Here is a 12,966-nt window from a genome sequence, read left to right on the forward strand (position 1 = left end):
TGCACAGACCTTGAGTGCACAGACCTTGAGTGCTCAGACCTTGAGTGCACAGTTTGCTTCTTCTACCCGCATCAATGAGTCGCTCAGCAACAGGATTTTGACTGGAGAGAGGATCCTCGTAAGTGCCTTGACTTTAGTCAGTAAGGCTAAGGCTGATTTGAGAGAGGCGACACGTCGGGCACAACTTGCTCGGATGGAGGTGGCGATGAGCAATTCCTCCGAGGCCCCGCGCAACAGTATTGATGTTCTGTGTGAGAAGGGATCATCGAGCTGGCTAACGTGTCACCGATTGAGGAAGTATGGCTTTAATCTCAACAAACAGGAGTTTTGGGATGGTTCGTACCTCCGTTATTTGGGGACACCTGCAAAGCTTCAATCCCATTGCTCTTGTGTCCATGAAGTCAATGTGACGCACTCCGTTGCATGTCCCCATTGACGTTTAATGTCGATAATACATCACGCTATCCCGGACACAACTGCCCAGTTGTTGGATCAGGTGTGCTCAAATATCTCCATTGAACCTGTGTTGCAGCCGCTGACTTGCGAGCAGTTGAGATATCGATTTGAGCGAATCCTTCTTGATGTTCGGATGTTCAACCACCCACATGCTTCCTCAAATCGATCTGCACCACGTGCTACTGTGTACCAACGCCACGAGAAGGAGAAAAGACGACATTATGAGGAATGCGTCAGGAACGTGGAGCTGGTATCTTTTGTTCCAGTGGTGATATTGGCAAGTGGTGGGGTGGGGAAGGCAGCATCGGAATTGTACGCAAGAATGGCCGCTCTTCTGGCAGCAAAAAAGCCCGAGCAGTATTGCCACGTCATTGACTATGTTCGATGTAAGTTGCCTTTCTTGCTATTTCTGTCTTGTACTATGTGTCTCCGAGGCTGCAGGAAGCTGTTCGGACATCCCGTGGTTCTGGAGGCTGGTGCTTTGTCTGCTGCACTAGCTGTGTTGGTGGCCCAAGTTAATGGATATCAATAAAACGTTTTTTGAGCAAGTTTACGTAGTTATGCTGTTGCCTCTTGTGTGTTCCGTGTGCGGCTGGTTGGGTAATTTTCTTTTGGCTTTTTCTTTTTTTCATTTGCTTCGAGTTCTTTTCACTTTAAATTTGTTTTGGGTTTTAGTTGCATTTCTATTATTGATCAAGATGGTATTTTGCCAGTACAAGAGGCTTGAGCATGGAGAAAAACGACGAAAAAAACAATTGCAACGATAACACATTCTCCTTCTGTAAACCAAGTTCTGGAACTAGTTTACGAATATACAGTTGATCCCACACAGCAAGATGTAACTTAGACCTTCAACGAGTTAGAATCGAAAAGATATCATCACTATACAACTTACGACAACTAGTCAGTCTGCTCGAAAAATGATGCTTGATGGACGATGTCCGATCATCTAGTTCCGCAACCTTCGACGCCTGCCGTTGTTCTCTTACGTTGGACTTGTTTGCTTTGTTACTCCTGTCGACACCGCTAACATCCGTTGAATTCACGATGGTTTTCGTTTGGCTTATTGGTCTTCCTCGTTTCCTCCTTTTGATCGTTGTCGTCACTTCCAGAAGATACGTATTCAAATTTTGAAAATGCGACAAGTGTTTCCTGTTGTGTTCAACGTGTTTGTCTACAACTTGGAGCTTTTGTTTGGCAATGTTTTTAACACCTTTATTACTACCCTCATGATGGGCCAGGGGCGACAATTTGGTGTAATGTTAATTTAAATTTAAATTTTAGTTGCAGTGAAGAGACCGTTTTTGCAGTTGAGAACTGTAGTTTGCTTAATGTGTAAGTGGCTGCGTTGGAGTTTGTTGACAATAAGAAAAGTTAGTCATTTTTTCACCTATATTGAAGTGTTGACTTTTTTCTTCATGTATTGTTTGTAAACTCCTGTTTTTTCCAAATTTTCAACATTTCCTGTACTATCCTGAAGAGAAAGGAAAGAAAACGTTTGATAGACGGAAGTGTCTACTTGATTCTGTGGATTTGCGTCTCTGCATGCAAAGGTATAGATTACCAGCCTATTTTCACCGCCTACAAACTACCATCCCTCTTTACTTTTAAAATACTATTGGCTCAACATCAGTGTTTTAATAAATAAATAAAAATAAATTCGACGGAGTTCGCGTACCGGGCAGGTCAAAAACAAGGAGTCGTACAACTCCCTTGTCAAGAACCACCTTTCCGCTTCTGTGGGACGCACCACCTTATGATCAGGCGTCAGATGCGGCTCCTTAACATTGGTGGAGGATAGATCAGATCCACCAACCAGAGGCCAAAGGCCTCGATCCAATTTGCCACATCCATGTTCCAATAATAATAAGTTTCAATAAGATGCTGTGGTGACATGGACGAGCGGCTCTGAGCAGGTTTGTTGCCCATCTCAACAACCAACACCCCTTCATAACATTCACCATCACACATTCCGACAACGACACCAGGAGCATCGACTTCCTGGATTTGACGTTGAGTGTCAGTCCCGAGTGTACGTTGGAGTGGGAACTGTTTGTCAAGCCTTCACACAGTGGAGTTCACCTGTCATTCCTGTCATCTGTCCCTTTGTCAACAAAGCGTGCAGTCGCAGTTAATCAGTGTCGTCGGGCAATCTCCAACGGTTCAACGGAGGCGGGAAGAGGAGCTGGAATCCAGAAAATCACGGCGTTACTGGAAGCCAACGACTATCCAGATCGAAAAATTCAGCGGGCAGTTAAAACAGCAAAGAAACCGAATCGAGTCAAGATGAATCCGTGGAAGAAGCCGAATCAATTAATTCTCAAGCTCCCATTCATCAATGATGCACTGGCCGCTCGGGTTTCTCGCCGTGTTCGTCAGTATAGTCCAGATGTTCGTCTCGCTTTCACGTCTGGTCCGTCATTGAAGCGTAGACTTGTCCGCTCGTCGTTTGGTACGCGTATGTGTCCGCGTGATGTGCAGCGTGCGAAGGTGAAGCGTGGTCCTGGCAGGCCAATGGTGTGCAGAGCATGCGACGCGGATGTCAAGAGCAGTGAATGTCTGACGAAAAATGTAGTTTATTGTATGTCATGTACATTGTGCAAGGACCTCTACGTCGGGGAAACCGAGCGTCCAGTCAGGGAAAGATTCAAGGAACATTATCGAGAGGCAAGGGTGAGGGCAGTGAAGACTCCTGGGGGGGGGGGGGGGGGGGCATTACAAGTCTGACCACCGAGAATTTCCAACATCATCGCCTAACTTCAAGCCTTTCCACCACGCCAAGATTCTCGGAAGGGAATCTTTGCTGTCTTCCCGCAAGTACATGAAAGCAACCGAAATCAGAAGCAGAAAGCAAGCAATCAACTGTGACAGTGGATGGAGACTATCGGCATAAATTCATCAGGACAACAGGACCTTTCATGGTTACTGTGGGCAAGACCATCTCATCGAATGGATGCAATTACCACCCGTGAGGCTCACACTCACGCACACCCCCCCCCCCTCCCCCTCCCCCACACACACACGCACGCGCACACACACACACACACACACACACACACACACACACACACACACACACACACACACACACACGTGCGTACACACTCAAACACATACATACACACACTATCTTTCTCTGCCTCTGTCTCTCTCTCGTTCTCTCTCTTTCTGGCCTCGTCACCTTCACATCTAATTGGCGATCGCACCAGTTGAGACATGCACTTCACGCTGACCAATCATCACCTGACTTGAGATCTTGCAAGTTGAGACATCTGTTTTTAGGCTATTACCTGGCGTGCGATATTGTGGGTAGGCTCTGTTTTTGTTTCTGAATATGTGACATTATCTACAATGTTAGTCTCAATTCTTAGCACTAGTTATGATGCTCCTGGTATATTGCCACGTTATTGTTATTAGGGAGGTTTCGTTCTACGGAATTACGTATGAAAATAACGTATGAACTGCACGGAATTTTCATACCTAAAAATCAGAGCTGTTGGGTTTCGCTCTACGTGATTTCTCCACGACTGCTAAACATGCGTTGTTGCTTTGGAGACGCGTTGGCTGCATGCGCCCACCGTATGCACCATGAACCGAAACCGCGTTTTCCATGATATTATGCACGTGGTGTACGGTGTGTGTACCTTGTGTTTCGCGCGGCTTGAATGTTGCCATGGACAAATGCGGAAAATGCGAAAAAATATTTCAAAAAGTCCTACGGAGGACCCAACGTAGGAAAGAGCTTTCCTACGGAAATCCGTAGAGAGATTTACGTATGAAAGTTGCCCTCGCTCCCCGGCGTGTACGACATACGGATTTTCATACGTAATTACGTAGAGTGAAACCTCCCTAATTCCTTTTTCTCTAGTTATACTGTTGTTTTGTTCACGGGAGTCACATATCCCTGAAGATGCCCTCCTGGACGAAAATTTGGAAAGGAATTTGAAGTTTGGTTTGGAGAGATTTGGAGAGATTTAAATTTTTTTGTAGCCAAGGACTTGTGCGGATGTGGGCGGTAAAAATTTCAATTTCAATAAGATACATAATATAATTATAAAATCAATTTTCTTGTTCAATGTAGTGTATAGAAGAAAAAAGGACAAATGAAACACTCCAACAGCCTTCCAATATGGAAGGTTCTTATTATTAGAAGCTTCTCCGCGTTGGCATCAATGCAATGTAGATATACACAGCATGTATAGCTTTCGCATAAGCCGAAGCGACAACAGCCAAACAGGATATTGATGGCGATATAAAACATATGCGATATAAAACGCGTGACGAAAATAGAATACAATTAAAACAAGCAAACGAGCAGCTCAACCGAGTTGAATTTGAACTTGCTGATCATTATCAGGGTTCATCTGTGAGCAGCAACATATCTCTCCAGGATACGGCCGCTGAGGTAGGTCCACGCCCCGCGATTCTGGGCGATGCTCCTCAGCTCCTCAAGATCTGCCGAGGTCTTGAGGGTCCTCCCAACCAGCTCGAGATCGTGTCTGAGCACGACCGGCAGAGTTGTGCGCGGCCTGCCCCTCCAGGTAGGCTCAGTGGATGGCTTGAAGTAGGAGCACATTGACAGGTTCGCCGGTGCACTCTGGTCCAGCCGCAGCACGTGCCCAAACAGACGCCAGCGGGCTCCCAGGATCGAGATACCAAGTGGTGTTGAGTTTGTCCTCTTGTACAGGGTGTTATTCTTGATCTTAGCTGGGTACCGTATGCCAATAACTTTCCGCAGTTGTTGTCTGTGGAACGCATCAACTCTATGCATAGCGGTGCCAGTGAGGCCCCAAGTCCCGTTGTTGTAGCACAGGACCGGTAAGACGAATGCCTTGTATAGCCGTACTCTCAGCGATTCGTTTACAATGGAACCTCGTATCCATAATGCCCAGAGCCGGTGCAGGGCAGCTGTGGCGAGTTGCATTCTCCGCGCAGCATCCTCGTGGTCACCAATGAGGGAGCCCAGCTTCCTAGTGAGGCGCCATTCCTCGCACACTCTGTCGTTCAGCCGTGTGATGTTTGTGAGTTCTGTTTTAGATTCATTGATGTTGAGGTCCCAGGCTTTGAGGCACTTTGCAATGTCGGGCAGGAGCTCTTGAATACGTTTGCAGTCAGACGATAGGAAGTCGACATCGTCGGCGTACTCTGTATCAGTTGGCAAGCCGAGCCTGACATCTAGGTCGGGTCTTGCGCAGATAATCTGTCTCACCTCCCGAAGCGCTGCCTCCAGGTAGATAACGAATAGGACAGGTGATAGTGAGTCACCCTGTGGTGTGCCTCGGGTGGTCTGGAACTGCTCGCTCTTCCCTCCAGGTAGCCGGACCTCAAGGGACGTGTTCCTGAGTAGGTAGGAGATAATGGTGACCTCATCATTCTCAAGGAAGCTAGCTAATATAGTGAGCAAACGGTGCCTGGATATTGTGTCGAACGCTTTCGACATGTCTATGCCGAGCACGCCAAATGATTCCTTCACTCGCTGGCACCGTGCCGCGATCCATCTGTAGGACCAAACAACATCAGCCGTACTCCTACCACTGCGGAAGCCACTCTGGTTCGGAGACAGGAACGTGTTGACTGCATGCCTGATGCGATTTAGGGCAATGATGGACAGTGTTAGGTTCGGTAGACAAGAGACAAGTAGTTTATTGGTTAGAATATACGAAGTAGAAAAACTGACAAGATTCAATCTGTAAACGACAGAGAAGACCTTCAAAGATATGCGTGCGTGCATACACAGTAGAGCTAAAGTTGTACGGCATTACGTCATAACATAACACGCCCCTTCGAAGATAAAATTCCATGGGTGTCAACCGGACACAAAATAACAAACACAGTAACATAATTATTATACTCTCACGCCCCTTCTGAGATAAAACCTGGTTTTGTCTCAACAAAAATAAATAAATAAAGTCATAACAGACGAGATGAAATGACATAGGCATGATGTCAAGATGAGACCAAATGCTACAGACAAACATTGTCACACATATGACTGTCCAGACGTAGATGTAATGGTGAGACGATCAGGTGTCTTGCGAATACGAGTGCTACGACGAACAGGCTGGGTAGCGGCGTCAGTAGGTACACGTACTGATGAAGTTGGGGAAGGGGTATGACTAGCGGAGTCAACACACGGGGGAACATACGGACGGAGAAAGCGGCGATTACGCCAGAGGACACGGCCACTGGGCATCTTGACGAAGTAGTCGCGCCGACTGCCAATTGCTACAATGACGCCACGCATGGACCACAGCTTGGTCTGGTGGTGCTGAACATCAACATGGGTGCCAATCCGTAGAGAATGGAGAGAGCGTGCCGATTTGTCATAATGTGTTTTCGGATCTACAGAGTCCACAGCTTCAGCAGACGCAATCCAGTGTCGATCAAAGCTGGCACGGTGGGCGAACACAAACGACTGGAGGGACTGACCGAACAACACTTGGGCGGGGCTGCTGCCATTAGGGCGGGGAGTATTGCGCCACTCCAACAGGCCGCGTTGGAAGGAGTCTACATCCAGATCTCCATTCCGGGTCGTCTTCTCAATGAGCAGTTTCACTGCTTTCACTGCTGATTCCGCGTGGCCATTGGATTGAGGGTAGTGTGGGGTGGAAAAGCACTGTTCCACACCCCAACGCTCACAGAACTCACGTACACGGGAAGCGGCAAACTGCGGGCCTCCATCAGTGAATATCTTGCGCGGTACGCCAACATCTGCGAACCAACGGCGGAAGTGACAAATGATGTCATGGGAGGTAGCGGTACGGCCAATTCGAGCTACACACGGCCAGCCGGACAGACGGTCAGAATATACCAGGAACTGCCAGCCTTGACAGGAGAAGAGATCTGCGCTGGCATACTCGAATGGAAATGTCGGCTGTGGCTCGCGCATCAATGGCTCCTTCTGCTGCGAACGTTGGAGCTCACGACAGACAGGGCAGGCACGGATCAGGGCTGTGATGTCATCACTCATCCTCGGCCAGTAAACCACTTGACGCGCACGACGCTTGGTACGTTCCAGGCCCTGGTGAGACGAATGCAGGTCAGTCAGTACACGGCGTTGTAGAGACTGGGGCACAACAAGACGAGAGCCACGGAGGACAATGCCGTTATCCAGGGTGAGGTGCTCACGGCCATTCCAATACGGAGCGAGAGCAGGTGGCATGTGACGTCTGGCAGAAGGGAAGCCGTCACGAATATATGAGACTAACTGCACGTAATCAACGTCAGACTGAGCGGCATCGCGGAGCTCGTGGAACGGAAGACCAAATAGTGCTGATCCGGAGTCATCCTGCTGAAGGCATGCACGGATGGCTTGTCCAGATAGCGAGTCGGCTTCTCCCAGGAGATCATCGGCAACCGGGTTCTGCACTGGAGCACGCGACAAGGCGTCAGCAAAGGCATGCTCAGAGCCCTTGCGCCACGAGACGTCGAATTGATAGAGTTGTACCTTGGTCATCAGACGTTGGAGCCGAGGATTCTCAACCTGGTCCAGTGTGTAGGTGTTCAATATTGGAACAAGGGGCTGATGGTCAACAACTACATGAAACGACATGCCAGCAAGATAGGTGTGGCATTTTCGGATGGCCCAGGCGACACCCAACATCTCCAGTTCGATCATTGCGTACCGGGATTCGGTGTCGGTGATGAATCTGCTGCCGCACTGAATGAGGCGCCACGAATTATTCTGGTACTGCCAGAGGCCAAATCCGAGACCCTTGGTCCTAGCGGCGTCACACTCGAGACGTGTCTGTGCTGACGGGTCGAAGAATGCCAATAACGGTGGGTCAACAAGTGCTTGCTTCACAGCGTCCATAGCGACTGTGTGCTCGGGTAGCCAGAGAAACTCATTCTTGGCTTTCAGCAGACCGCGGAGAGGCGCTGCGTGTTCGGCGATGGTTGAGCTGAAATCACTGCACTGGTTGACGAGACCCATGAATGATCGCAAGTCAGTGCGATTGGCAGGGATCTCGAAGTCGGTGATAGCGCGGGTCTTTTCCTGGTCTGTCTTCCAGCCGGACTTGTTTATCACGTAGCCGCAGAAATTGATCTCGGTCTCGGCGAAAGCAAACTTCTTGGCTGACAGGGTGATACCATACCGACGAGCGCGTTGAAGAACTTCCCGAGTTCGTTCCAGGTGCTGCTCAAAGGAATCAGTGAAGACCAGGCAGTCATCAACGACCTTGGAGAATTGCTCAATACCAGCGAATGCTGCATCGGTCCGCTGGTTGAATTCGTCGCCAGCAGAAATCAGACCTTGTGGGTTCCGCAGGTACTGATATCTGCCCCACTGTGTGATAAATGTGGTCAAGCTTCTGGACTCCTCGTCCAAGGGGACCTGCCAGTAGCCGTGGCGAGCATCCAGCTTGGTAAAATACTGGGCATTACCAAGGTTAGAAACAACATCGCGAGGTGCGCGCATGGGATGCGCGGGCCGGGCGACTTGCTTGTTAAGCTTAGTGAAATCCACCGTCATCCGGACTTCTGCAGTGCCTTTCTTTTCGGCTATGACGATGGGGTGACACCACTCCGTTGGCTCTGAGACCGGTGCGATGATGCCATCTGCGACCATCTTGTCCAGCTGGAGTTTCACCTGGTCACGATAGGCGTAAGGTAACCAACGGGCATTGTTCAACTTGAACGGCTGGGCGTCAGGCGCGAGTTGGATGTGCATCGGCTGACCGTCCATGGGTCGGAGCGTGTCCTCTGCAAATACGTCAGCGAACTCGTCGAGGAGGTCCTGGCGGATACGTACACGCTGGTCTGGTGTAGGGTTGCTGTGCTCTGCAGAACGGGATGTCCCTTGTGTCACTGAAGCGATCTGTGGCCAGTTAGGCGGCAAGAAACCTAACGCCTTGAGCGAGGAGCGCGACAGCAATGCGCTACTGAGTTCGTCATACACATGTAGACGAGTGGTGTGCGTGACATCACGAGCGACAACCCTGGCGGGAACAGTTCCCAAGCTGGTCAATGGCTGACCGTTCACGGCGACAACCTGGTCGGGGTCAGGTTCCAGATCAGCTACACTGCCACCAAGTCTGCGGAGATGACTAGCACCAATAGCATCAACATCCGAGCCAGTATCTGGCAACCACTCTAACGTGCACGACCGGTCGTTGTCGTCAAGACGTGTTGACAGCATCACTTTGTCACCAGCCTGCACTGCGTGAATGGTGAGGCATGCGATGGTCTTGCGGCACATTGCCGCGAAGTGATCCCTGCCCTTACACTTACGGCACTCTTTGCCCTTGGCAGGACACATTGACTTCGTGTGCTGGGATCGTCCGCACTGCGAGCACTTCGCCGGCTTGTCAGCTGCAGCAGATTTCGGCTTACTAACCAAAGCGGATTTGCTGCGTTGATACGATGACCTTGTTGCGGCATTCACGGATGCCGGTACCATGCCGTCACCGGTCTACTGTGCGGCTTCTTCAGCCCTGCAGATCTTGGCCGCGGTTTCCAAGGTGAGGGACGGAGCTGCCAGGAGCTTATGGCGCGTGTCGTCGTTGGCTATGCCAACTACGATGCGGTCTCGCATCATGTCGTCCGTCACCTTGCGGAGGCTCTGGGGACAAGTACTGCATAGCTGAGGTGTACACGTACTGCACAGCTCCATATCAGGGAAATCGCACTGTGCAAACAGCTCCCTCATTGCAGTAAAGAAGGAGTCAAATGACTCATTGCGCTGCTGCTTTCTATCGTAAAACGCAATTCGATCTAGGAGGGGGTTCCGTTGGCGTCGGATGTACGCTTTTACTGCTATGATGATCTCCGGAGCATCGGCACTGTGGGAGATGACAATCACATCTTCGCGCATGAAACGACGAATGTCGGCATCGAACGCCTGGCGAAGAGCGGACACCCGAGTCTCACGACTTTGGCTGGCGAGGTGCTGGCACACAGCATAATCTCTCCAAGCCTCCTCCCATGCCGTGAAATCGGCCATGGTTGCAGTGCTGAGCAACACCGGTCGCTCGACAGAAATCGGCTTCTGACTGCAGGATGTCGAAGTGCTGGGTGGTGCCTGGTTGTCGCGCGTTGCGTTTTCGACCAGTGTGGTGAGGCGAGTCTCGCGTGCCTCAGCCGCTTTCATCTGCTGCTGCATCAAGGCGAGCAGGGATACGATTTCAGCACTGATTGGGGAAATTCCAGGTTCCGCCATCACGAGCACTTTCCGAAGTGCAGTGAGAAGCACAATGGGCCTCAGGTTAGATGGAGGACCTTTAGGCTTCCCAGGCTTCTGAAGTGGGACGAGAGTTCCATGGCCAACCGACAGCGGATCACCACAGTTGATGGCACGTGTGTATAGATCGGCAAGGTGACGGTGAAGTGGTGCTGGGCCATATTTTATAAGTTCAGCAGGTAGGTCGTCGGGTCCAATCGCTCTGCCGTTATTTAGGCGTCGTGCTGCTGACCTGACTTCTACCTCGCTTATCGGTATCCCAAGAGGTTTGTTCTCTTGGTGTAGAGGTGCGCAGGTGGAATCAGCGAAGGCTGCTGAGAAGTGATTTCTGATTATTGAAGCTGACTCCATCGGGCGAAGGACCAGTTTCCCGCTGGCATCATTCACCACTATCGGCGACTGCTTTTTGCGCTGCAGTAGATGCACAGCACGGAACATCTGGGCTCCGTCTTTTTGATTTTCAATTTCACGAGCTTTTTCATCTAGATGGCTGGCTGCATTTGCACAGGCGTGTTGTCGGATCATGTGGGAGAGTTTGTTGCGCTGTTGCTTTAGGATGCTAACTTCATCGGCATTCTTTTCATCACGGATCCGGTGTCTCAGTCGACGCTTCTCACAGGACATTTTTAGCGTGTCGGCGTCCATGATCCACTTTCCACCTCTCTTCCTGGGTGCAGCAACGCCCAGAGTGTTCCGCGCTGCTGTAATCACCGTTTGACGAATACCATTCCAGGTAGTTGATGGGCAATTAGTGTTGTCGAGCCGGTTGCCGGTGAGAGAGGATTCCAGCTCATCACAATACCTCCTTCGCATGGTTGGGTCCGAGAGGCCACCAACCAGTATTCTTTGGCTGGCACGCTGTTTCTTACCGTGCTCAACAGAGCTCCACACATGGCGTAGGCGAGAGAGATCGAGTCTTGCAACCACTAGTCGGTGATCAGACTCCACCAGCGTACCAGAATATGACCGGCTGTCTAAAAGTAGCTGTCGTTGTCGATGAAGACAGAATATATAATCTATTTGATTGTATATAGGGATAGACACACCATCTTGAGGTCCTTTTCTCCAGCCAGTCCATGTTGTTTGGTGCCGCGCTGGATGCTGAAACGCAGTGTTGCAAGCGAAGAGATGATGTGCGTCGCAGAAGTCGGCCAGGACAGCTCCGCTAAAATTCCGTCGCCCGCGTCCGTAGTGTCCTATGCACCGATACTGAGAACTCATTCCACCAAGCTTGGCGTTGAAGTCTCCCGAAATTAGAATAACTGAGGAGGAATGTACCTTACTGAGAGCCGTGCCAAGCGATGAGTAGAAGTCCTCCAAACAGCCATGGTCTTGTGCGACTTTCGCTGAGGTCGGAGCGTAAGTGTTGACGATGGAGATAAAGCACTTTTCCGACGAGCGAATCTGCAGAACTGCAACACGGTCCGACTCGCTCCAAACGCGATGCACCCGCTCCCAGAGCGAGCGATGAATGCAGAACCCCAGGCCATAATGTCGGGAGTCTGAAGGGAGGCAGAATATTCGGTAGTCGCCAATAACATCGTCAAATCCATTTTGAATTTTCGTCTCTTGCAAGCTACAAATTTGAACGTCGTAGCGCTGCAAATCGGAAGCCAGCTGTTGCTTCTTTATGCCTGATGATAGGCCGCGAACGTTGAAGGTACTGACAGTTAGTTTAGACCATTGTCGCGTCGAGGAAGACATGAACTCCAAGGAGCTAGAGGTGCGTCACTACCTCATTCCAAACAGGAAGGTTCTAAGTTAAGGAAATAACACAAGGAGGGAAAAGTGAGCGCAACCAAGATAAACATGACCTGAAAGTTAAGTCTCAGCTGTCAAGGACGTTGGCGGATGTTCTTGCATGTCGATGTCGATGACATTCCTGGCAAAACCATTTTACAATTCGGTCAAACCACGATTCAAGGACGCAAAGCAACATTCCACACAACTTGTGTGGCTCAAAATATGCGAAGATCAATAAAGGGGGAAGCTATGCGAAGGCTGCGATGTAGCGGTCGGCCCATATTCCTAATCGAACATGGCTGAACAAGCGGTCACGTGCTCGTGCGTACAGTCACCTCGTTAGCCGGCTCATTTCGGTCCATTTCCAACATCTCGATTTCAATTCGCCGTGTATGGCTGCTGAGAACATTGAAGACATAGAGTCGGCGTAATTGACGGTGGCGCAGCGCCGAGGCCATGCAGTAATCCAGAAAGTATTTCACGGCGTACCGGATGGACAAGTGGAAGGCGGAGTGTCGAATTTCATGGCATCGTCTTGGGTTGGGTTGTAACGGGCGGTTGGAGTCGACGGCTGGTATTCTCGATGA

At 50.2% G+C, this 12,966-nt stretch overlaps 3 protein-coding genes across 3 annotated transcripts; all 3 read right to left on the reverse strand.

The window, feature by feature from the left end:
- Window positions 1-4,816: 4,816 nt before the first annotated feature.
- LOC135828699 (uncharacterized) lies at window positions 4,817-5,896 on the reverse strand. The gene has a single exon (XM_065341122.1). The coding sequence runs from the start codon at window positions 5,894-5,896 to the stop codon at window positions 4,817-4,819; it is 1,080 nt and encodes a 359-aa protein (XP_065197194.1).
- Window positions 5,897-6,436: 540 nt separating this feature from the next.
- Window positions 6,437-9,856, reverse strand: LOC135828700 (uncharacterized protein K02A2.6-like). The gene has a single exon (XM_065341123.1). The coding sequence runs from the start codon at window positions 9,854-9,856 to the stop codon at window positions 6,437-6,439; it is 3,420 nt and encodes a 1,139-aa protein (XP_065197195.1).
- A 12-nt stretch (window positions 9,857-9,868) lies between these two features.
- On the reverse strand, window positions 9,869-12,340 carry LOC135828701 (uncharacterized). Its single transcript, XM_065341124.1, has one exon. The coding sequence runs from the start codon at window positions 12,338-12,340 to the stop codon at window positions 9,869-9,871; it is 2,472 nt and encodes an 823-aa protein (XP_065197196.1).
- Window positions 12,341-12,966: the final 626 nt, after the last annotated feature.

Source organism: Sycon ciliatum, chromosome 12, assembly GCF_964019385.1.
Source record: "Sycon ciliatum chromosome 12, ocSycCili1.1, whole genome shotgun sequence".
NCBI lineage: Eukaryota > Metazoa > Porifera > Calcarea > Leucosolenida > Sycettidae > Sycon > Sycon ciliatum.